At 39.7% G+C, this 26,125-nt stretch overlaps 2 protein-coding genes across 2 annotated transcripts; one reads left to right on the plus strand and one right to left on the minus strand.

Moving 5' to 3' along the window:
* Nucleotides 1-19: 19 nt before the first annotated feature.
* mospd2 (motile sperm domain containing 2) lies at nucleotides 20-18,751 on the plus strand. Its single transcript, XM_040005541.1, has 15 exons — nucleotides 20-128; nucleotides 245-302; nucleotides 688-843; nucleotides 1,717-1,803; nucleotides 1,954-2,108; nucleotides 3,365-3,425; nucleotides 3,518-3,556; nucleotides 3,646-3,770; nucleotides 4,426-4,599; nucleotides 8,430-8,548; nucleotides 14,975-15,068; nucleotides 15,226-15,322; nucleotides 15,908-16,028; nucleotides 16,577-16,679; nucleotides 17,316-18,751. The coding sequence occupies exons 1-15, from the start codon at nucleotides 96-98 to the stop codon at nucleotides 17,466-17,468; spliced, it is 1,575 nt and encodes a 524-aa protein (XP_039861475.1). The 5' UTR covers nucleotides 20-95; the 3' UTR covers nucleotides 17,469-18,751.
* A 1,947-nt stretch (nucleotides 18,752-20,698) lies between these two features.
* LOC120717497 (ankyrin repeat and SOCS box protein 9-like) lies at nucleotides 20,699-24,220 on the minus strand. Its single transcript, XM_040005542.1, has 7 exons — nucleotides 23,847-24,220; nucleotides 23,624-23,703; nucleotides 23,309-23,416; nucleotides 22,710-22,860; nucleotides 22,429-22,563; nucleotides 21,338-21,529; nucleotides 20,699-21,237 (listed from the first exon to the last, which is right to left on the minus strand). Exons 1-7 carry the CDS (start codon nucleotides 23,926-23,928, stop codon nucleotides 21,047-21,049), a joined length of 939 nt encoding a protein of 312 aa, XP_039861476.1. The 5' UTR covers nucleotides 23,929-24,220; the 3' UTR covers nucleotides 20,699-21,046.
* Nucleotides 24,221-26,125: the final 1,905 nt, after the last annotated feature.

Consider the following 26,125-nt stretch of genomic DNA (forward strand, 5'->3'; position numbering starts at 1 on the left):
AGTTTCCCAGTTAGTTCGCACTGATTCATACAAACAACAGTCAGCTAACTCGCTTTCAGTACACGGAACTGCCAAAGACCAGTGGACAGCTGAACATGGCTGAAGTTGAGCCACACGAAGGAGAGCAGGTATCGCTGATAACCGTTATTTATTTATTTATTTATTTTTGATCACTTATTGTCATAAATGACTATACGATTAAAGCCAAAGACGACTCTAACCTGAACCAACTCTGTTTTGACAGGACCTTGAAAAGAAAATCGAGGAGACAAGGCAGAGATTCAACAATGAGTTGCTCCAAGGTAGCACAATTATTGCGGGCAAGCTGACAATAACATATCTTGCTTTTGAATGCATTTTGGTTGCTGTCATCTAGCTTGCATACATTCAGATATTGTACGTTAAATAGTTAACTGTTACTTTACGCCCTGTTGCTTAAACGTTGACCCGAATACCCAGAGCCCAGATAAGCGTTAGCTCTTTACTGCCCCGAGTAGCAGTTTAGTTTTTAGACTAATTTTAGGCTAAGCCGTCACACCATGGCCTCCTGGGGGCTTTATTTGAGTTTGCGGCACAATGTGGACATTGTGGGTCTATGAGAATTTTAAATGGGAAAGTTTAAGTCTTTGAAATTGAAACCGATTTTGAAGTTGTCATGTGATTCAGTCTGCGTGTAAATGTTTGCAGATTCAACAGAGAAGTATGACCCCAGGGACGTGGAAAGGCTTCAGACAGATGACAGTCTGGTGGAGGGCTACCTGACATGGAGGATCTATAATGTTGATGATGCCTTGAAAATGATTGATGAAAGTCTTCATTGGAGAAAAGAGTATGGGGTAAATGGTAAGGTGCTAATATGATATGCATTATGTCACAGTATAACAATGTAACCTCACTGTTGTTAATGCTTACAATTTATAGTTTCAATACTAGGAAAATGTTCGATTCCCAGTGCTACATGCATATTATATTTGAGCCCCAAAAATCATAAGCCCTTCCTAAAAGTGAAAATATTGACATTACCATTTTGAGATGTCTATAAGCCTGCAGTACAAACCGCTGCTTGTCTTTGTGCTTCCCTGGCATTAGTTCAGACAGAACATCATTGTTTGGGAAACGCCAGTTTCTCCACACACCCAAGAACAATCCCCACTGTTTCTTGTGAGGAACTTTTCAGAGTAACTGTCTGTTTTTTAAATAGCAAATTCTATTTGTCAACAGTTGTTTTTAGAAAGTTTCCTTCAGTAAAGTCTACAAGGTATTCAAGGACTTCGCCTTTTTAAAAAAAAAAAGGGGGGGGGGGGGGCTGGGGTGAATTTATATCCATTAACAGAAAATTTGCTATTTTCCATCAATTTTGGAAGTTTTAGAAAGACCTACTTTTGGCAATCTAGGTACCTTAATAGCAAGACTTCATAATACTCTTAAAATGTGGCAAATTAGTGACCTTCTCTAAAGGACCATGCAGTGATTCAGAAATTTAGCACAGTATATTTCATACACTTTATGCTGTTTTATTTGTTAAGAACTAGGGTAACACAAAATAATCAAATTAAAGATTGTCTGCGCCTTGAGGCAAAGAAATTAAAGGCAGCAGTAGTCTAAAAGATACAAGACAGATTCTTCCCTTTGCCTAAAATGTCATGTTGCATATTGTTATTCTTTGAATGAGAGCGCTGGATAACAATGTAATGAGTGTCCTCATGTGTGTTTCAGACATTAATGAGAGCACTATTCCCAGATGGATGTTCGAAACTGGGGCTGTCTACCTCCATGGCTACGACAAAGAGGGCAACAAACTCTGTATGCACTTGCTCTATTAAAAGAGATGCTTCAGCTCAGCCTTTATTTGTTAGAAACGTTATCTTTCCCACTAAAAATGTTTGATCCCAATTTGAGAAAAAAAAATACAAAAGAAATATGATAACTTAAAATTTGTTTCCTGTGTTTTAGTCTGGTTTAAGGTAAAGCTGCATGTCAAGGATGCAAAGACTGTCATAGACAAGAAAAAGTATATTGCCTTTTGGCTGGAGAGGTATGCAAAGAAGGAACCTGGGATGCCTCTAACCGTTGTGTTTGACATGACGGACTCTGGCCTCAGCAATGTAGTAAGTCCATAAAATTATTTTTAAGAGGAAGTCTTTTGTGTTTAAATAATTTACAGTTCGTGCTCTAGTCTAATCCAGGTCTTCAAAACTCACATTATGTTTTCAGTCTTTTCCTCTAAGGTATAAGTCTGTTGCTTTCCTGTTACTGTCACTGCAATGTTGTTTACCTTCCTCATACTTCTTGCTTCTTGAGCTGTGGACTTGCAGGGGCTGATACTCCTCAATGGTATTACACGTTAGAGATTAAAGTAACCTTTAAATCCTGATGGTCAGCTCGAGCGGGCCATCTAATCCTTAGGCTCGCTGTGTCACAGGCATTGGCTCCTTGATGGAGGGCTCTGTCAGCGAGTTTATTTCATTGGCTTGGCTCTCTCCTAGAAAAATTGCTCAATTAAAGACGAATAAACCAACACAAACAAGGCAAAAAGAATAAATAGCTATGCAGCTCCTGTATAAAATGAGTAGATTAGATGATCAGTTTGGAAAGCAGCTTTATTGAGGCCCGTTGAACCACAGTATGAGCCAGCGCAAAGCTAGCCAGTATGATCTCATTATGGGTTGGGAGTGAATTTCCTGCATAGCAATGAGGCTTCTAGCCAATTGTAAAGCTGAGCCGCGATATAGGGGTTATTACTATTGACGTATTTGCTGTTTGTCTGATAATTTAAATTATCATAAAACAGTGAGGTTAAGATTTTTCATATTTATCTAAAATTGTTTAAAGCGTGACTGAACATTTGACTTGGAGATTAAAATTTGTGCCTGTCTAAGGGGCTTTAATCAGAAGTCCTTTTATTATTTATGTTGAGAAAATGCACTGTAATCTGAGCCATTTGGGAGCTCTTTTTACGTAACTTGATTTTAGCAGGATTGTGTAATTAAGGCATTGTGTAATGATAAAAGTTGAGGGTTAAATCTGTGTGTTACCATTAAGTAATGGCAAAATGGCATAAAAAAGCAAGATGGAAAAGATTCAATTTTTGTGAAAAAAAATATTGCCGTTCAGAAATGGAGAAAAAACGTGCTTAAGACTTTCTCTGACAATGGTTGACAGAGGCTGAGCAGGGGATCACTCAGAAGGGGAGCATGCAATGAATTTCCATATAATATTAAGTGGGTCGCTTCAGATGTAGAGGCTGTTAAGAGAGGGAAAAAAAATTTCCCCAGCAAAAGGGGTTTGTTGATGCATATTTTATTTTTTAAGCCTTTTGTGTGGTATTAATCACAAATTTCTTTCTTTCCACTTTGTGTTTCAGGACATGGAGTTTGTGAAGTACATCATTAATTGCTTCAAAGTATATTATCCAAAGTTTTTATGTAAGTTACAAAAGTCATGTAAGTCATCTGGATCTTTTGAAACATTATTCTTACTAACTTGTTCCTTTTTTTTTTTTTTTTAATCATTTCAGCCAAAATGATAATAGTGGATATGCCTTGGATTCTGAATGGTAAGACTGTGGCTTCCAAATTTCAAGCAGTCCTTACTAGTTTTTACGATTCTGACGTCTCAACAATAAAACATTTGTGTCTGCTACAGCTGCGTGGAAGATTGTGAAGTCGTGGTTGGGTCCAGAGGCAATCAGCAAACTTAGGTTTGCATCCAAATCTGAGGTCCAGACATACATAGGCCCCGAGTACTTGCCACCTCACATGGGTGGAACGGTATGTTATGGCTTTTTAAAATGGTTTTAAATTATGCGTTAATTAGTTTAACAAAAGATGCATTAGCAATGGAATGGTCAATACTCCAGTGGGATTATAGTGTGATAAATATTAAAAACTGGGGTAGGCCACATGGTTTGGGTGTGATTTAGCAAAAGAAAATCCATAATAATCTTTCAGCAGGTTGTAATTCAAGTCGTCTGAGAGGGAATTAGAGTCTTCTACCCCCTCTGGGCTCTGATTTTAGGCTTTAGAAAATCTAACATGTGATGGGAAACTTCATGAGTCACAAGTCCTTTTCAGAGCAGATCAGGTGAATGCTATCATTTTGTATAGAATCTAAAAAGACCTATTAGAAAGTAACAGTGGAACATGTTAAGTGGACCATGATGTAGAAGATTAGGATTCAAATGCAGTGTGAAGCGTTAAGGTCAACGCTGGGTTAAATGTTGTTTTTTTCCCCTTCAGTATCTGCATTAGTTTTCTTGCCAGTGATGAAGAAATCTAACTTTTTTAAAATATTAAACACAAGTTTAGTTACTTTGCTTCTTTGTTTACATAACCAAAATCATATTTACTGATTAATCTGTTAGAAAAAGTGTTACTCTTTAATAACCATGCATGTGGTGACCTAACCTATTTGGCTATGTTCTAGGATTCCTTCAAGTATAGTTACCCACCTCTTCCTGACGATGACTTCCAAACACCCATCTGTGACAACGGGCCCATTGTTAGTGATGATGACAGGGAGAGCAAAGAAGGTGACTTGGATGTTAAAGATGCCCTTGAGTCCAGCTTCACTTCAGATGTTGTAGTAAAGCCCAAAAAGGTACATTTTCTTTCCATTTTAGTTATTAATATACTTTTTTTAACAAAGGAAAAAAAATAGTGGATAAAAATAATTTCAACTTTGTACACAATTTAATTACACAACAGTATAAAGTAAAACTGCTCCCTGGGTGTTGTGCAAGTCTGTACTTTGGCACTCAACACTTAGTATATGTGTAGTTAGTTTGATCGCATCTGATTGCCTATAAATAAATGTGATCTTTAATGCTGATGCTAATATAATTGGCAGGATTAGTGTTTCTGTTGTTATTAGAGTAGCTGCTCTCAAGTTCAATTCAATTGAATTTTATTTACAGTGCCAAATCCCAACAACAGTCGCCTCAAGGTGCTTTATATTGTAAGATAGCCCCTACAATAATACGTACGCGATGTCAGCTGAGACTGAGTTCTGAACATTTTTTAGATTTGGGTAGTGAAGCATTCTGCTTCTAGGGAGATTAGGTGAGGTTTGGTCACTGATTATTTCATCCTGTGCCTTCTTTCACTCAGTTTCTTTAAACTGCACACAAGGTAACAACATGTAATTGGGTTCCTTTCCAGCAGGTAATGGTTCTGATTTTTGTAAACATTGAGCTGCTACCTATTGCCTCTGTGAAGGTGACTTGTAATGTAATTGGCAGCAGGCATATCCAAAGCTCTTGCATCACAGATGGACCACTCAAACTCAAACTCAGCAGTCTTTGTCAACCACACAAGGAACTAAAAGATTGTTGAGTTTGTTGCTTAAGCCACTCCATGCTGGAGCTGGATTCCTTCTCCCTGGCAGGATGGAGCACCATCGCTGAGATGCCTCAAAGACTGAATGTGTTGGAGCCCTCATCACCTCCCTCTCCCTCTTGTACAGCACCTTTTGCAAATGAGTGTTAAGTCCACCCTTCCAAGTCAACCTTGCTTATTTTCAAGTGAGCAGCATGCAAAAAGTGCCTGGCTGGAAGAAGATGGGATGTTATCAAAGGGATTACTTTAGCATATACTCATTATCTGAAAGCGCCTGTTAAAGAAAGTTGCACTTACATTGTATTAGTGTGTTTTAATAAATACCACACTGGTTTAGATTTTCAGAGCTGGGATATGCACATCAGACAGTCATTTCCAGTCACAAGTTTGATGCTTTTTAATGTCCTTAGTGTAACAAGTGAGATCACCTCAAACTCTCAGCCTTTGTTTTGCTTAGAGATGCCTAAACCTGCCCCACGTAACATCATCAAAACGTGCACAGATCCCATGAATTGCGTAATGTTATTTCCCAAATGTTGGTATTGTACTGCAGGCCTCTGAGGTGGCCGGTTTCATATCAAAACATTTGCGTCAGCTCTGTGGAAAAGTTGAAGATATTTTTGAGGCTTGCCTGACAAAGTAAAGTTACACAATCACTCTGAGATGACACTTTACACACACGGAGGAAATATCTGAATATGGCTTCTTAGGTGTTGTGAATATTCAGGGTGAGAGAGTAGTGGTTCCACTTTGACAGGTAATTTGTTGTAATGGTAATTAAAAATTCATGTAAGCTGTTATTAAGCATAATTTTGACACTCGCCTAAGGTTGCATACCCATTAGAAATTAAGTCTGCAAACGTTATTCACCATCGCTCCCTTTTGAGCCTCGGGCATCTTTATTCAAGGTTTGCATATTATCCACAGCACCTGCATAATAACCACTTAGCACTTATTTTTGTGTTGCTTTATTATCCTGTTGGAAAAAGACCAAATTGGGTAGATAAAGGAAGCACAATAGAATAAAAGCAAAGCACTTGAATGGGATCAGAAGTGGACAATGTTAAGATGAGAGCTTGTGCATCAGCAGGTTGCTCAGTAGGGTTCATCATGTTTTCAATTCTGCTACACCTGATTTCTGGTAGTCCATACTATGAGTGAATCACTGTGTTTTTACAGTTGGAAGCTCTTGGAATTTCAAGCCCGTCTGAGCGCATTCCTCAGTGCTTGTGCAGACGTTTCTGCTCCTCAACCATCTTGTGTCACTATACAAGACTGTTCCTCCATCAGCACCATGCACCTCAACCTGCATTCTTCTGGATACCCGTAATCACTAGCACAACTTTTTGGCCTCAGAAAGCTAATTGAGTTTCTTTCTGTTTTGAAACAAGGGCTGGATGTGGTAAGGAAGTGTAGGATTTCGCCTACACAAGGAGCTCAATGTCCGGAAGATTTCTGCAGGCTGGAAAGGCAGGTGTACTCACGTGGGTCGAATTATTGTGAGTGCGCCTCCCTCACAGTCTCCTGATGTCATCACCACCCCTGGACATGTTCATCCCTTGACCTGTCCTGGACCTTACATTTCGATTTGACCCTCCGTTTGAAAGCATAACATTTCTGACCTTGTTATCAAGGCATGTCAGCTTAATAATGAGAAGCTTATCATTTGCACTATGTCCTGTAAACGCCGAACCAAGTGGGACAATCATTTCACAGTTTAATTAGCTGTGGAGAAAGCGTAGCACACTCACTGCTGATCATTAGCAGTTTCACATTATTTGTATCTTCTCAGTTTAAAAAACTGCCAAGGTAATTACTGTTATATTACAGTAGACCAACTTATTAACCCATAGCACTAAATCTTTAATCCTGCCTGCCTTTGAGGCAGCTTTTCACAAAAGCCGTCTGTGTCTTGTCCTCTAACACTATCTCTTTTTAAGTTTGTTATTTAGCATTGCTAATCACACAGAGAATCTTATTTTGTGCCTTGATATGAACTGTTTCACCAAAAAACACTCCGATCAGCTCTTACTTTATTATATTTGTCAGTCCCTTCTGTGCCTTACAAAATGTGTAGAAATCACATATTTCTGTAATTTTAGTTTAATTCCTTGTACCCAGCTATGGCAGTGTATTCCTTTTAAATGTAATTTTCAAAATTAATTACCTTTTGTTTCTTTTTAACAAGTAATGACATTTTGTATGAGGAGTATGGATCTAGTAGAAATAATGGCAATGATATTATCACTAAAATAACTGTTAAACACTATCTGTATGAGACAGTAAAACATTTCACTTTTTAATTCAAACTTGATTATGTTTTACATTTTTCTACTCGCATTTCATTTTGTTAAGCTTGCTCTTTAAATGGATAAATAAATTGAGACATTTCATCAGCAGTTGATGTCTTCATTCTGGCGGTTGCATGATGGTCAGCCATGAAATTAAGCTCCCTTCCTCTCTGAGTCACAGAAAATACTGTCACGTGTAGAGTCTGCTCACTTTTGCCCCTTTTCCCCCCTCGATTCCTCACCTGCTGTGCTTGCTGCACAAACTGTTTTACACACCATGAAGCATCCATTTCCCGAACTGACCTACTTTAAAATAACTACCATTTATGCAACCATTTTGAAACGTCTATCCTGTCAGCTGGTGTGTGGTCTTGAGATTTGTGTGAATAATTTGGGTTGAAGTTTAAGCAATTTGCTGACGTTATGAGCTGTATATGAGTCATCTTGTGACTCCTCAGTTACTTTCGTTTGTTTTGTTTTGTCAGAAGTCACAAGTTTGTGGATCACTTTTGGTTCCTCATCTTCATGGACATGCTAATTGTGGTTGTGTGTTCCCTCTGGAGGCTAAGTGGAACAACGGTCAGGGATCATCATAGGAATTTCCCATGCAAAATTATATTAAGTTGCGTTATCTGAGCATTTCAAAAAAACTATTCATCAATGCCAGTACATGAATCCAATGACGGCTTTCTCTGCATGAATGCCAAAGGTCACACATTTCATTTTTAGGGGAAAAAAACAGATAATGGTTACATGACAAAAATTGTGTGTCTCTCTAATCAAATGCTTTTTGTTCTTTCAGGTAAATTTTCTGGAACAAAGTTTGAGGTCAGAGGACAACGATAAAGGAGATGCAAGCGCCAGGACCAAAGGTGCCAGGAAGCCGCTGACCACCTTCAAAGGTTCTCTGTTAGATGTTAGGTAGGTTATAGCTCATCAAGATTGCATTAGTTTGGACACCTAAATTTAAGGTGGTGGTGGTCAGAGGGCCCGGTGGCGCCAGTGTCCGGCAGCCTCGCCTCTGTCAGTGCGCCCCAGGGCAGCTGTGGCTACAATGTAGCTTGCCATCGCCAGTGTGTGAATGTGTGTGTGAATCGGTGAATGACTGAATGTAGTGTAAAGCGCTTTGGGGTCCTTAGGGACTAGAAAAGCGTTATACAAATGCAGGCCATTTACCATTTAAGAGTTCCCATAACTTTGTCACAGGCAGGCGACATCTGCTGTTTTTTCCCTTTGTATTCTAATACTACACTGTTCAAGACCATACAACATGTGAGATAAAACCCCAACAAGACGACCCCTTATGAGCAGCCACTTGGCTTTTGCGCTTATACTACACGCCCATCTCTCTTTGCGAAGAACCAACAGAAGTCACCCATCATGCTTGTATTCAGGTTTGCATGATATTGTTTGTTCAAAATGTTTTCACACGCTCAAAGCCAAATTTGGTAGAAAAAAAGTCGATATGAACATGTGGAAAGTGTATTTTCAGTGGCAATATAGCACCTGCTTTCAGATTAGGAATCACCAAATAAAATTCGTTAAAATACAGGTAACAGAATCCCAGTAGCAAAGTGCTTGCTGAGCAGTGTAATAGTAATGACAGAACAATTGCAGCCATTTAGTTGTAGATCATTTCATGTTCAAACTAGCTTTTTGCAAACACACCTTAAGGGAGTAACCATGAAGTTTTGCAGACTGACAAGTAACTGATGGGTTGGAAAGCTTTTTGAATGTCACTCTGCATCATCAGTGTTGTGGACTACATGGCGAGATCATATTCAGGGAACAGCCATCGGGTCATGCAGCACTGTAATGCTTTTTATGTGTTTACATTTACTGAATGTATCACACAAAGCTCATGGGAAAAATCTAACATAGTACTAAATGATGAAGATTTAGAGTTTTGACGGTTTTCTATCCTTATATAGGCAAGGCAAGGCAAGTTTATTTGTATAGCACAATTCAACAACAAGGTGATTCAAAGTGCTTTACAGAGACATTAGAAACAAGAACAAATAAAAAGCATGATTTAAAATTGATTAAAACAAGCAAATAAACTAACTAACTAATTAACAAACAAACAAACAAACAACAGTATATAAAATCAAAACAGATAAAATCAGAACAGTAGATAAAATCAGTAGTTAAATGTAAGTTTTGAAATTTAAGCTTAAAGTGTGGATTTGGTGCTTTATTCAAATGCAGCTGAGAACAGGTGAGTCTTCAACCTGGATTTAAATAAACTGAGTGTTTCAGCTGATCTGAGGCTTTCTGGGAGTTTGTTCCAGATATTAGGAGCATAAAAGCTGAATGCAGCTTCTCCGTGTCTGGTTCTGACTCTGGGAACTGATAAAAGACCAGATCCAGATGACCTGAGGGATCTGGATGGTTCATACTGGGTCAGGAGGTCATTGATGTATTTTGGTCCTGAACCATTCAGAGCTTTATAGGCCAGCATCAGAACTTTAAAGTCTATCCTCTGACGGACAGGCAGCCAGTGTAAGGACCTCAGAGCTGGACTGATGTGGTCCACTTTTTTGGTCTTAGTGAGGACTCGAGCAGCAGAGTTCTGAATGAGCTGTAGTTGTCTGACTGATTTTTTAGGTAGACCTGTAAAGATGCTGTTACAGTAATCAAGCCTACTAAAGATGAATGCATGGACTAGTTTTTCCAGGTCCTGTTGAGACATCAGATCTTTTATCCTTGATATATTCTTGAGGTGATAGTAAGCTGACTTTGTTATTGTCTTAATGTGTTTTTCTAAGTTTAGGTCTGCATCCATCACTACACCCAAATTTCTCGCCTGGTTTGTGGTTTTTAGATGTATAGATTGAAGTTCTCTGGTGACCTGTAATCGTTTTTCTTTGGCGCCAAAGACTATTACCTCAGTTTTGTTTTTGTTTAGCTGGAGAAAATTGTGGCACAACCAGTCATTGATTTCCTCAATGCATTTACCAAGAGCCTGTACAGGGCCTCGGTCTCCTGGTGACATTGTGATATATATTTGTGTGTCATCTGCATAGCTGTGATAGTTTATTTTGTTGTTGTTTATAATCTGTGCCAGTGGGAGCATGTAGATGTTAAACAGAAGGGGTCCCAAGATGGAACCTTGGGGAACTCCACATGTGATACTTGTCTGCTCAGATGTGAAGTTACCTATTGATACAAAGTATTTCCTGTTTTCTAAGTATGTTTTGAACCAGTTTAGTACAGTTCCTGAAAGACCTGTCCAGTTCTCCAGTCGTTTGAGTAATATGTTGTGGTCAACTGTATCAAATGCTGCACTGAGATCCAGTAAAACTAGGACTGACATTTTTCCACTGTCTGTATTCAGACATATGTCATTAAACACTTTGGTCAGAGCGGTTTCAGTGCTGTGGTTCTGTCTAAAACCTGACTGGAAGGCATCGTAGCAATTATTCTGTTTTAAGAAGTAACTGAGCTGTTGAGAAACTGCTTTTTCAATGATCTTACTTAAAAACGGGAGATTTGAGATTGGCCTGTAGTTGTTCATTTGTGTCTTGTCAAGATTGTCCTTTTTCAGTATAGGTTTGATTACAGCAGTTTTTAGTGATTCTGGAAACACACCTGATAATAAAGAAAAGTTGACGATCTGTAACAGGTCTGACTCTAAAGTCTTTGAGACCTTTTTGAAAAAACTTGTTGGCAGGACATCTAAACAGCAGGAGGAGGAGTTCAGTTGACCTAAGATGTCCTCCAGGTCTTTGCTGTTAATAGGTTGAAACTGTTTCATGGTGTTTAAACAGTTTTTTGGTGGACACAGTACATATCCTGGATCTAGAATAAATTTGTTCTAATATTTTTATTAAAAAATGATGTGCCTCAGCAGCTCCTCCTTTCTTTGGTGCCCTAATGAAGATCACCTGTCAGACAGGCCTTTAGAGCCCTGCAGCGCTTCCTTTTTTCTCTTCTTTTGATGAATAATACCATAATTATTGGTATTATGTCTTGGAGGGGGTTACGACTATGGGAATTCCACTATCAGCTACTTTTAAATGGACTTAATGAACTACTAAATTTCACTGAGTAGCATACTGTCTAGCAATGGAGCATCCCCACATTCATGTGCTATTAGGCATTCCTGTTTCCATGGTTAACATTTCTGCATAAATACAGTCCCGATCAAAAGTTTAAGACCACTTGAAAAATGGCAAGAAATCATGTTTTGCATGGTTGGATCTTAACAAGGTTCCAAGTAGTGCTTCAACATGCAACAACAGTGTTGTCCTGTTGAAAAACCCAGTTGTTACCACACAGATGAGGGCCCTCAGTCATGAGGGATGCTCTCTGCAAAATCTGTGCATAGCCAGCGGCCGTTTGACGCCCCTGCACCTCCTGAAGCTCTATCCATTATGGCGCCCCCTCCACTGTGGCACGCAGAAAAAATCTCAGGTGGGATCTGCTGATCAGTAACTGCTGATCAGTAACGTTGGAAGCCATCAGGACCATCAAGGTAAATTATTGCCAATTGGGTCCTCCGGCTCAGTCCTAGTGAAATTTTTTGGGGTCTTCCTGACTTTTTTGTTCCATAACCCTCAGGATCATTAAAGAAATTCCAAATGACTGTTTTACTGCGTCCCACCTCAGCAGCGGTGGCGCACTGCGAGAGACCCTGCTTATGCAGTTCAGCAGCCCGACCTGTTCAAAAAGGGAACGTGTTTTTGCTTTTGCCATCAGAACGTCATGACAGTGTGACTACCCAACAGAAAATGACAATGAATCCACATTTTTGCACAGATTTGGCCTTTTAAAGGCATGTGGTCCTAAAGCTAAGTGTTGTTTTCAATAAATTGGATGCTCAAAAAATGTTTTGTCTCACTCCTATTTCTTCTGGTTGCATGTTGAAGCTCTACTTGGAACCTTGTTCAGATCCAACCATGCAAAATAGCATTTTTTGTCATTTTTCAAGTGGTCTTAAACTTGATCAGGACTATATATACATATACATATATTGCTTTTGCAGATTCCTTCCCTTTGTTAATACTAGATATATTTTTTGTAATTTTGTAAATCATGCTAAATTCCCACCTCTGCTATCACAAACTCCACACCACACCAGAGTATACCAATATGGACCAATATTAATTCTATTTGTTTACTCTGGACCACGGTTCAATTGCAGTTTCACACAAGCTAAACTAAAAATATACTAGCTTTAGAAATGAACCTCACCCTAAACAAACACCTAAAACATTCTTGGGGTCTGATCTGCACCTAGCATACTCTGCTTCTCTGCAGGTGCACCCAGCCTAGTTGTTTAAGCTGCTTCAGAATTTGCTTGGCCTTCTTCCCTGCAGCCTGAAAAAAAAACTGCACTAACCGGGCAAACATGCCAGAATCAGTTTTAACTGCAAACAGCAAAGGTTGACTGTGAATGCATCAGTCTAGCTGATGTGGACCTGGGTTGAATACACAGACCAGCCAGCTTCTTTGTTCTGCAATGACAACTCTATTGTGTTTGGGAGACCTAAAGCCAGAAGTGTTATCTGGTCACCAAAAGGTAACTGGTTTGATGTTTAACACAGTTTCCATGGGTTCATCTATGAGTCTGTCCCATGTTTCCAATATTTCTGCCAATTCCTTTTGGGTAAGACATGCCAAAGCTTGTTCAGGACCCTTACATCAAGGAGGATTTGCTGTAATATACGTGTAACTAGGTATAACCAGTTGACTCACACGTCTATGTCTTGAAGAGCCATATGCAAAAAGATTAACTGCATCTGAAGTCATTATTGATGTTTTGTACCTTTCTAGCTCAACTGATCTGTTCAAACAGAGGCAGGAATTAAGGATGCTGACAGTCAATTGCTCATTGACTAGAGATGAATTGGTGTTATGCTAATTAGTAAGAAACACTGGCTAATGATCAATTATCTTCAAGAAAGGTGTGCTAGTCCCCCTCCTACACATTGTCAAACAGAACATATATTTTAATTGAACCTTCATTAAATTGCAAATAGATTGCTGAGTTCAGAAGATATGCATTTCAGTATGGAGTACAACAATCCCATAATGATCTGGTTGTTTCGTGGGTAAATATTTTGCGTATATAATGTGTACTCTTCATGTACTCTTCATTTTCATGAATAATGTCTGTTGATTTCTGTGTTTACAAAGCTAAAGCTTTGATGTGAGGATTTTGACAGCTCTGGGCTGTGAATTATACTGATAAACAGATTAAAATGAGCCTTAAATGCAATTATGTTTGGGAGTTGTGTTAGCCTTCATTCGAGACTGGGGGCTTTAGGAGAGAGTAGGGGTCTTTGATCTTGTGTTTGCCAGAGGTTTGCAGAGCCCAAAGACTCACTTTGAGATCAAGCATGCTTTACTCTTTTTTTTTTTTTTCTCTTTCTTTTTTCCTTTTTCCCTGCCATAAGGGACATGGAAAAGGAAAAAAAAGGGAAAAAAATCTTTGTTCTTAGCGGTCTTAGTTCATAAAACAGCCAAGCTGCATCATTGAGAAGCTTTATACATGCATAGCAGATAATATGATCCCGCTGTAATAAGTATGCAATGTGCACCAAGGCCAAATTCATCAAATCGCATGCTGCATGTATATATATCACCAAGTTAGACTGTGTGAGCTAACGACAAGCAAAGCATACGTGACCCCTTACAGGTTTCCTATGGCTCGTTCCTTCCTTTGCAACATTATACAAATCTCTCTAAATCAAATGCTAGAAGGGATTCATTTTATTTCATATTTTTTTAATCCAAGTCATAATATCAGGAGGTCTCCCTCTAGTAAGATGGACAGCTTGATTCCGGATACTAAGTTAGATTGCTTTATTTTAAATATATTTTCCTGTAGCAGTAACATCAGTGTTCTTGATATTCTGGTACACAACAGACTTTGGAAAAACAACCCATGATGAAGTCTCCTCCTTATAACTTAGAAAACAGCCGGATTTTGCCCTGCAGCTAAGCTTGTTGAACAAGTCATAAAACTTTCAAAAGGGCTGTAGCAGAGCGCCGGTAACATAACTTGTTTAGGTTGGCTAAAGAGGACAGTAAACAAGTAAAGGTTGATTTAGATGTACCATGCTCGTTCAATACCACAGTGTTCTGTTATTATGTTTCCTCTTTTAATTCAATGATAAAATTGTTAACAATTAATTACAGTGAATTAAAGAAGCAGATTCTTCATTCAGTTAAATAAAATCCTGGAAAAAGTAATTTGTTAGAGGTTTCCATTGTCAAAACATTTGGCTACATTTTTAATAAAAAAGAATAAAATTGTGTCTCAGGTTTCCACCTATGTAGCAGTCTAATGTAGTTCCTGCTACACACTGAGGTTTTTTTGCTCTTTATCTCTCTGTTCAGCCCCGCAGAGGAGCTCAGCTTTGGTTCTGGAGAGACTGAAAAGAAAAGCTTAATTATCCTGAACAATGTGGTCAAAAATCAGGTGGCCTTTAAGGTGAGTCTGAAAGCATGTGGCACTTGCTACAGTTAATTCGTGCACCAGTTCCCTTTGATCTCACAGTTCACAGACTAACTATTGCATTTATGTATTCAATAAATGGAGGAGACAGGAAAAAAAAGCATTGTTAAATGTTCCTCTAATGTCTTCACAGGTGCGGACCACGGCGCCCGACAAGTATAGAGTGAAGCCGAGCAGCAGCTGCTGTGAGCCAGGAGCTTCAGTAGACATAGTTGTGTCACTACATGGAGGTATTGCACTTAAGCTCTGCACTCTTCTCACAGCAGATGTTTCTAAATGCTGAACCTCAGAATAATCAAGAGGTTCAGTGTATTACCTTCCTAAAGTGCAGGCAGCCACTTTCTCCTGCCTGACATGCATATTTCAAGACTGATAAATGAATCATCTCTACAAAACAAACCATCAGACAACTGACAGTGCTGCGTGAGTTGAAACAGCTTGTGCCCTTCAAGCACCGAAATGTCAGCTGTAGGTTATGATGTGCTGAACATAGCTCGCTCAGAGGAACCAGTGCAGCTTATTTTGGGTTACTTTTTTTCCTAGCTTTTATGCTGTGGTGGGGGGGGTTTTTTCTTCTCCCCAAAACTGTCACATCTAACACTGGCTTCTGTGAACATAGTCCTTCTGTTTCTGTGTCTGAACCAAATCAGTCAGCTGCACTAGTTTTGTTGTTGATTTTAAGAGCAATTTAAATTATTTTTTTGCATTTTCTGAAACAAAAATCGAATTATTCAGATTCAAAAGCTGTCTCGGTGAGTTGTGCTTACGTTAATGTTTTTGTTTTTTTTTGTTTTTCTCTGCCTGATTTTGTGCAGGTTCTCAGGCCTCTCCACAGGACAGGTTTCTGATTATGGCTGCAGAGATGGAAAATGCTGGATCACAAGATCTTTCACAGTTCTGGAAAGAAGTACCAAAAACCAAAATCATGGAACACAGGTCTGCAGTGACGTGTTGGCCACATGTAATGCCAAGCGTTTACTTTGGCATGCCTCCCAAGTATATTTGGCAGCTTAATTTGGATTCTGTGCTCGTTTAATTCGCTGAGAGAAAGAAGAAATCCTTGTCTGACTTATTTTTTTCTAGTTAATTCACAACTAACCTGCTAGTCCCAGCCCTTCCTGTCTCATTTTCACTACCAGCTGTTTCACTTGCCAGTTTGCTAATGTAACAGCCTCAATATCATTCAGCTGCTTCCCTAAAGTGGATCCTATCCCAAAGGTGGTGGACGTGGAACTCCACCTACTTACACTGCAGCTGGATATCAGCTTTGAGCTGTAGGGCCAGTTAAGTTGAAAACTAGTTTGTGTGCTACTGTGCCGAGCTCAAAAAGGGTATAGCACAGAACAAGGATTACAGCTGCTAACTGAAGTCTAAAATGATGGAAATAAATGAAGATGGACTATGTTTCTGCCACACAGTACTCCTGTGGACCAATGATTGCATCCTCCTGATATCCTACGCTAATTAGATTGTCTTTCCTACAGATTGCGCTGTCATGTTCTGGAGAGTGCTAAACCAGCAATTAAACCTTTTAAGGACAACCCAATGGAGACAATGCCAATCGAGCAGCAGGAGTTAAATATAGCGGTGAGTTTTGGTGTAAAAAATAAATAAATACAGAAATCTTGGTCAGTTTTTAGACTTTTCAGACTCTGGCTCCATTGGTAACCATCTAATGAATATACATCCCTGTCACATGGCAATCAACAGTATCTTACAAGTTTAACGTGGGAACAGTTAACTGTTAGTTTGCTAACAGTGCCCGTATTTTGTTGGCATTTCTTGGTCTTTGGTTGCCACATGTCTACCTGTGTGTACACCACTTAAGCAACAGACACTCATCCATCCATCCATTTATTCAGTTCAGCTCAGACTGGAGTAGGGTGAAAAGTTGGGTAAATCCAGTACAGGTCTCCAGTTCATCACACAAATGACTAACACAGAGAGACAGACAACTATTCATGCTACATTCATACCTACAGCAAATTTAGAATCACCCCTTAACATGCATGCTCTTGGACTATGGGAGGAAGTTGGAATCCCCACGCAGACACATGGAGAACATGCTGACTTCATTTTCTAAAATTTTTCTGTCAGCAAAGAGAGGTTCTTACCGTAACAGTTAGCTGTTCCTGTTTTCCCTGCACACATGTTTCCACGACCTGTTTGAAAAACACTTTAGAAGCATAAACGAGGTCATTCAACCAGTTTTTGTCTCACCAGCTAATGCGAGTCACAGCCTGCACCTCACGGCTGGAGCAGAAGCTGGACAACACCCTGTGGTTGCAGAAGGTTCTCATTGTGTTGGTGGTAGTCCTCGTGATGCTAAACCTGCTGTGTCTCCACCTGCTGGGAACAGCTCAGCAGCCATCTTGATGTGCAACGGCACCCCATCAGCTGTTTCTGTAAATTCCTGATACACAGTTCCAGCAGGGCTGCGTTTGAACTTCCTGATTGGCGGTCATCTGATGTTTTCCCGCCCTTTCCACAAGCTGCTATCATGGAGAGTCAGCAGGGCTGACTTTAGGACATGTGAGTTGTTGTGGAGTAAAACTAAATGAAGAGATTCTCTTTTTCTGACACAGTCAGATTCAATGATGTGACATCAGTTCCTTGGTGGTTTTTTTGTTGTTGTTTTTTGTTGTTTTTGCTTTTTAATATTGCTCATGGAAAAATGTAATTTACTCAAACTAATTGCAACAGTCACAATATGTAGAAAGTATTAGTTATTTTTTCAAACACGTTGTATAATTTTTTACATGATATAAATATAAACAAAATAAACACTTTTGGTCACCTTATCTAATTTGACATCAGAAGGCTTTTGTCTTTGTGATCAGTTCAGGTAAAAATAAGAGGGAAAAAATGAACTTGTGGAGTTCAATACGCCAGCATTTGATCAAATATAGATGTTTCGGCTACTTAGCAGCCTTGTTTTGCATAAATATTCAAGCTCCTTAATAAACCCTCATTAGTACAGAGGTGCTTAATTGAAAACATCGCAACATATGACCTCACTAAACTTCTCCACACTCCGAGCAAGGAGCCACAAGAGATCTCTGTCTATACTATCTCCTCAATTTGTTTTAATTACCCCAACACTGAACTAAACTAAAATTACCAAAGCAATTACTGGCGAGTGCAAGGACACGGCACAACCCACTTGTAGCTTAGTGGGAAGCGCTGATATCTATAACAAGATCCAGCTCAGAGCAATCAGGATGTGAGCCGCGGCGCGAGGAGTGATCGCGGTTTGCTTATTAGATGTGTGCACATAAGGGCTGCCTGGCTTTAACAACTTGCAGTTTGTTCACAGTCAGTGGTAGCTGCTTACATTTTAGGGGTGATTAGAATTCTTCATGCATTAATGAGTAAACTAATCCTGCTTTCATTATGAACACTGGGCAGCTTTCACATGCCACAAAATATTTATTTATTTATTTTGTTTCCCTGCACATGCCATCGTGTTTTGTCATCTCTAGCTTTTAATATTTTAGAGGTAACTCTAAATATGCTGTCTTTCTTTAAGTGAAAGCTTCGTGTATGCACTTTCTAGAAGGTATAGGATAGCTTTAAGTGAATGTGCATTGGATGTAAAACTTGCATCCTTGCTAGGAAGTGCATTCTGCACTATTTGGGTAAAAAGTGCCAATGCACTTAAAAAAAAAAATGGATAGAGGTTAATGGAGTGTTTGCCTCTAGAGGGGAAAAAAGTAAAAGCTTTGGTATCACACATAGCTTGGTTGATTTTTGGAGTGCATCTGAGTGCCATGCAGCACGTGACTGAACTCGGAAATATTTCAGAAGAATAGCAGAGAGTCCAAAAACAGCCAGGATGACTGGAGTGGGAAATTATTCAAGTGGTCATATGACGGTGATTCCCAGACAGACTTGCCTCATCTGATTTTCGAGATATCACTAATTGCAAGCTGTGGATATTGTACGTCTTTTTTTTCCAGCAGCTGCAGAAGACAGAAACTCCTCCGTAGCATTGATTTCACATTAAAGATCAGTTAAATCGAAACTCGGTGTGCGTGCGTGTGTTCCTGGCCCCGGGCGCTAATGCAGTGTTTGAGGGGGTGACGATTTAGTTCGGGCGCCGTATTGGAACAGAGGGATCAATGGGGAGTTAACGAGTGCCGCATTCAACAAGAAGGCTGTGGGTGAATTGAATAAAATCATGTTGATGTCCAGAGGTGAAGGGGCAGCACATTCTGCTCCTTCATCATCTGTAAATGACCTGTTGAAATCAATGATTTTGATACAGTGGCATTACTCATTTCCAATAAAAATGATAGATGCATAAAATGCATCCATATCCCAGTCATATTGTCTGCTTTAGTCATTTCTTGCTTTTTACTTCTAGTATAAGCCTCTTTTCTGCTCTGGCTCCTGTTCTGTTGTATGTATTGATTAAAATATGGGTCAAGGGTCAGTGAGTGCTTACTTGGTAGGTTGTTGACAAGCTTACAGGCTGCTAGGACTAAGCATTACAAAGTAATGCCTTGCTCAAAGTTCCTGGTTATAGGACATTCTTGAATAAAACTATGGATGTTTCTGCATTGGAACAAATGTTTACTGTGAAACCAGCAGCTTATTGTCAATACTGGATTTGGGGAATGGAGATAAGTTCATCTTCTTTTTTCCCTTCTTTCAGTTCCTCCCTTTAGGGGTCTCCACAGCAGGTCATTTGCCTCCATCTCACCCTATCTTCCCCCGTCACACCAACTCTGCATGTCTTCTCTCACCACATCTATGAATCTTCTTTATGCTGTTTTTTCCCCTCCTGCCTTCCAGCTCCATCTTCAGCACCCTTTTTTCAGTATATCTATTTCCCCTCCTGTCTAATTCCAAACTGAGCTGTTCCTTTGATATAACCTTGTCCCTCTGGGTTACTCCCAATCAAAATCTTCAGCTCTGCTACCTCCTGTCTTTTTGTCAGTACCACTATCTCCAAACCATACATCATAGCAGGTCTCACTACCATCTTGTAAATGTTCACTTTCACTCTTGCTGCTTCCTTTCTGTCACAAATCACCCTTGACACTCGTCTCCACCCACTCCACCCTCCCTGCAGTCTCTTTTTCACCACACTCGTGCACTGTCGGTTATTTTGAAAGGTTGACCCCAGGTATTTAAACTCGTCTACCTCCACTGCCTCTACTCATTGCATCTTAAGGAAATAGCCATAAGTGGTGACCTTTAAGAAAAAGTCATTGCATTGTGTACAGTGTTGTTCTATCTTGATGCTCTTGTTCCCTCATAGAGCAACACAAGAAAAACAGAATCTTGCATCTTTACTATAGCATCTATAAAGGGCCCAGTTTTTTAGTCAGGTACACAGAAGAGTATTGATTGTGTTTATGTAAAAATAGGCTTTACTGAAATGATGACATAAGATTAATTCACATGATAAACACAGGAAGTTCACTTTTTTCTGGGCTCGGGTATTTTAGTTTTATCCATTGTGCTTCTAATTATGTTGTTTTTCTGTTCAAATGTACTCTTTAAGAGTGCAACAGCTTTTTCAGTAAGTCATTAGTAAGATATCTTAACACTAGAATATTTGTCTTAAACTTGAGTAATAAAAAAGGTATGAACAGGAATCATTGCATTCAGTAGTGCGTTTTTATTTGCCTTACTATTAAGAGCAACACATTTCTAAGCGAAACATAAAATATCTATGAACAAAAACTTAAAGGAGTAAAAAAAAAAAAGAGTTTTTTTAGTAGCCTAACGTCTGGTAGCTTGTGCGCATCATCCACCTGTATTAAACATCAAGACTAATTGATGTCTTTCCCATCCAGCCTCCCTTCCTGAGGGAAGCAACAAAGATATAGGATATCTTTCACTGAAAGTAATTCCGACATTGTGGTTCATCATCAACCAGGAGCACAGACGTTGTTGCCACCATGTAAGATTATACAAGTCTGCCCCCTATTGACCAAAAACTTTTAAGACTCAAAATCTGAGGTTGCAGGGTTGAGGAATTTCAGCGCATTAAGATCTCCCCTTGGGTCTGATTGGTAGAGCAGATACTCTATCAGTTCTGTGGGTAACTGAAGGTCACAAATCGCACCCAGCCTCTTGTTGCCCACAGCTTTCCTGATGTGTAGTCGGCACAGCTGCATTAGAGGAGACACTCCTGGGGACACTCAGGGGAGAAGCATGAGCTGTTATAGATGGTTAGCTTCTTGCTGCGCCACCAGCCCAGTGCAAAGTCTTGAGTGCAAAGTTTCGACTACCTCCTGCTTGTTTCAGAAGTCTCTCTGTAAGGCTGTTGGGCGGAGCCAGGTCCAGTGGCTGTCTGCCCTCTGAGTTCCTAAGGAAGAGATCCGCCCCATGTTCAAGCAGGACGGATGTCAACTCAGGGCTGGACTGACGGGCGGCCATGTGCAGGGGCGAGTCCCCAGACACACTGCTGTTCACATTTGCACCTGAAGAAAAGAAAAGGCCAAATATGATGTCCCCACATTACATGAAATAAAGCTTTTGTTGTGGTTCAGGTAAAGGTTTTCTTTGTTAGAACAGTTGAACAACCCAAGTCAGGAAAAAACTGCTGTATTTTAATTTACAAGAATAAGGACAAGGAGTCCTGCAAAAGATGCTATTTCGTCTCCAAGCCTGGGATTACATGAAAAAACACAAAACCTGAAGCCACAAGAGGACTGTGGTTTCTTAGCGCAACATGCAAGGTAGCTTGTGAAAGTACATGCAAATATACAGAGTAGATCTACTGTCTTAAAAGCCATGTTGGTACAAGAAATATTGACATGATTTGGGTTTGTTTACCGCACACTGAGGTTTGAAGTACTGATGATATTTTTGCAAGACATCTTCACTTTAGTGCCTGAAACCTTTGCGCAGCACCATAGCATGGCACATATTTCCATGTTTTATACCTTTCTTGTTATTAAAATCCAGCCTCTACATTACCTGTACTGCTATTGTGTGTAATGTTTATGATATTACAAGAGTTTCTAAAGTAGCCCCTGCAGCTAGCCTCCACCAAACAGGTCTAATAAGATAATTAATTCTCTGCTCTATAAACCCAATCTTCAACCCCTACTAATGCTGGCTCATGTGATGTTATGTGTAGGGGTTTATCTAATTTTCCACAGCTCTGTCTGCAGCCACAAAGGGTTTTATACGCAAGTTTGTGCACACTTCTCTCAATAAAATATTGAACACTAGACTTACACTCTGAATATCGCACAATGGAGCACCACTCTCTTTTTGCCATTGAAAAGGTCTCAAAGTCTTCCACCAATTGATAAGATATTGGAAGAATGGATATTCTTTGAGCAATAAAAGTTCAAATGAGAAGCTTTCTTACCCAGCTGCAATAGTTTCCTCACGGTGCTCAGATGCTGATTGGAGCAGGCAATCTGGAGAGGGGTTCCTAACTCGTCAACATGCTGATCCACATCTACTCCGTACTGAACAAGAGGTTCAATGCACTCAGGATGACCTAGGGAGAGGAAATAGAAATCACCACAATGATAAGAAATGTTCTTGAAAGGTTCTGCTGTAAAAATCTGCTTTTGCCTGCCATTCAAGAGATTTTGGCACTTCTGCCAGGATAGATTTTTCACAAATCTGAGTCTGACCTCGAACCTTTTGTTGCAGCTATATGAATTGGAGAACTGGACTGGCTGGTCCCCAGGGAAGCAGCTCCATGTTGAAGAAGCAGCGATACACAGGTCACGTGCCCCTGAGCACATGCTTCTGTCAGGGCAGTTTTTCCATCCACAGTTGAGCTGTTTACCTGATGCATGGCGATATAGCAATAAGGTTAACAATGAATCAAAAAATCACTAAAATATTTACACATGTTTTGGTTTGTTTAGTTACTTATTCTTACTGTCTTAGAAGGACTGTGACTACATAATTTCTTCAGGGATCATTAAAAAATTCTGACTCTGATTCTCATTCTGATAACGGTGGTTGGAGAAATTTGGCTTTATATCAGCTGATGTTTGTTTGTTAATGAGTTATTGTCCATGCACGACCGTGGCTGTGTATTCGGTTAAAATCTTACTGCAGTCTCCCATCAATAAGTGAATATTGGCAATAATTGACATGGTTGTTTTGGGAACGAACTGTGAGTCTCTTTCAAGCAAAAACTGACAACATACCGTCTTAAATTTGAGATTCTCATGAATTCAGCCAAAAACCACAAATAAACCAACACCACATGATGATGCTTTACTGACATTTGCACCGTTTTCCATCAGAAGCTTGGCACAAGCCGTGTGACCTTGTGTACACGCCCCATGAAGGGGTGAGACCATATCCAGAGTGTTCAGATTTACACATGCACCCTGTGAACAAAACACAGCACATATAGAGTCATTGAGGTAGATGCACATGGCAACTTTTGGAAAGCAAGCTGCCATATGAGGACACAGTCGCCTTATTAAAGGTTTCACATCATAGTGAGAAACACATGGTTATTTAACATCCAATATTATGGGAAGGCAACTTTTTTTTTCTTTTAGCACAACTTACAATATTCAGTTAAACTGTACCTGATCAATGAGCTTTTGCAGGGTGAGGAGACGTCCGTTAAAGGCTGCTTCGTGAATTGGAGACCAGTCTGACTCAACATCTTTGTGCAGACAAATAAAATAGTTATTTAACTTAGAAACCTACCTGCATAGGTACATGAATACATTAGAAGACCGCATGAAAGTCTCTGCATAAAGCAGTAAACAGAGCCCAGCTGCAGTGTGAGCTTGTACTGTTACTCACCACTCATCAAAGGGTTTGAGAAACAAACAGTTCCACTTTGACATGTAGGGTCTCGCGGAGTGTTTTTCTGTCCAGCAGACATAACTCACAGTGTGGGTTCAAAAGCTCCTCTGTGGCCCGGTTGTCTTTCGCCACAGCCTTTGGAACCTAAACTGAACTGTGTCCGACTAGGAGTTAAATATATTTTGTCCTCATTTGTTTTGTTTTGATCTTTTTCAGTAGATATGTGACTGACCTTGGTTCTGTCAGTGTTATTTCCTGTCACACAAAGTGTTTGCCATTCAGGAAGCAGGCTAGTTTCAAGCAGCAGTTTTAGTCTCAGCCAATGGAGGTGCAGAAAACGAGAGAAAGACGCCTGTTGAGCAGGTCTGTAGTTTGTGTGTAATATGACACTGTACCTCCACACCCATCCTCTCCAGCAGGAAACATGGGCGGCGCTGGGGGAGGGGGTTTCTGGCGTTTTAACTTTAATAAAGGGAAATTAATATTCGGTGTTTATTATAAAGTTGTGCCCCCCTCAGAAAAATATTATGTATCATTGGTTTAAAAACTTGGAGGTAAGAGTGACTTTCTACATTTAAAGAATTTGATCTTCATGCAGTATATTGTTTCCAGTTATCGGATATAATAAGCCCTTTAAAATTATGCCCAGATTTTATGACTTTGGTTACATTTTCTTGAAAATTGTTACTTGACATAAAGCGCTCACTTTGTTGCAACTGGTTTGTTAAAAGTAGCTCTAATCATTTTGAAAGTTTTCTTCAGCAATAACGCTTCATGCCATGGTATATTATTGGATTTTCTGAGGTCCTTTGATATTTGTGGGATATTTGTGGGATGATGCTGTGGATGCTTTATGAGTCTGCGGTGACCAGTGCCATCTGCTGCGCTGTGGTATGCTGGGGCAGCAGACTGAGAGTAACAAGCATCAGACAGACTCAACAAACTGATCCACAAAGCCCAGTAATGTTGTGGGTGTGGAGCTTGACTTTTTGATGGTGGTGTTAGAAAGGAGGATGTTGTCCCGGTTTGCTTACTACATAACATCACAGGAAATCATTCCTACCTGTGGCCATCAGTCTTTACAACTTCACCCTGTGACACAGTTTTTTTATTCTATATAGTATTTTTACGAAATAATTACAGTCATTGCACATGTGACATGAGACACAGAGAGCAAAGGAAAGCAGCAAAATGGTACCAAAGACTTTCATACACTCTGCAATCTCATTTTTATTTCTGGGGATGGCCAACAGTTTCAGAGGAAGGAAGTCACGTGGAGAGAAGCTCAAAATATAATACACACACAGACTTTCCTGCTAAGGATTTCATTCCTCCGCTGTGGCTTTACACAGCTGACTGTTGGTTGTTGATGTTTTAATGGTTCAGACCTCGTGTATTAGAACCTTTGACTTGGCAAAACTTTGTTTGACATGAGTTGGTGTACTGCTGACCTTTCCTTTAATTTAGCACACCCACGGGTCCATTTTCCATTCTAGAGTTGCCTCTACTGTTCATGTATAAATTGCTTAACACCTTTTCTTACCCAAAAGCAACCTTCTTTTTAAAATTTCTTACCTAATATTATTTACATTACAGCTGAAAAGTAAATGCATTTGGACCTGGACACAGTAAATGTGCTGCTTAATTATTACTGGTCTGTGTCCTGTGTGAATTACAGAAAATAAAATCTGTAATCAATCATGGTAGCAGCTAATTCATTTAAAATATTTATTAAAATGTATTTTGCATAATGTAAGAATTGCATATTACATCAGCTCAATTCTTTAGAGCTACAGTAAGAATATATGCAGACCAGCAGAGGGCAGTCACAGAGAGCAGATGTTCAAAGCAAATCAATACTGTAATTGTATTCCTATGGGAGCTGTTAATCTCTGGCAACAGGCTACACACTCGCTGTACAATTGACTTTGTGCCTTGTCGGGGAAAGGTGCATATGGATTAGAAAAGCTCCTTGCAAACTGAATGAATGCCCTCTCTGTATTTCAGAATAATGAAGGCCCTTGATGCTTTGTTCCCCAAATAAATCTGCTTCAAATGTCCACCAGTTTTCTCAGATCTCAGGCCAGGCAAGCAGATCCAGCAGCTATGACCTCTCCTGTATTTGGACTTCATACAAGACTCAGCTAACCCATGCAAGCACAGTGCACCACATGTCAGCTTTTCTGTCTGGAGTCTAAGAAATGGGTTGAGACCATTTAGACCCAAGCTTTCCGTGCTCGTGGATCACGTTTAAACAGGGCATAGTGCAGATACGA

Source organism: Simochromis diagramma, unplaced genomic scaffold (assembly GCF_900408965.1).
Source record: "Simochromis diagramma unplaced genomic scaffold, fSimDia1.1 OVJJ01000501.1, whole genome shotgun sequence".
In the NCBI taxonomy this organism is placed as follows: Eukaryota; Metazoa; Chordata; class Actinopteri; order Cichliformes; family Cichlidae; genus Simochromis; species Simochromis diagramma.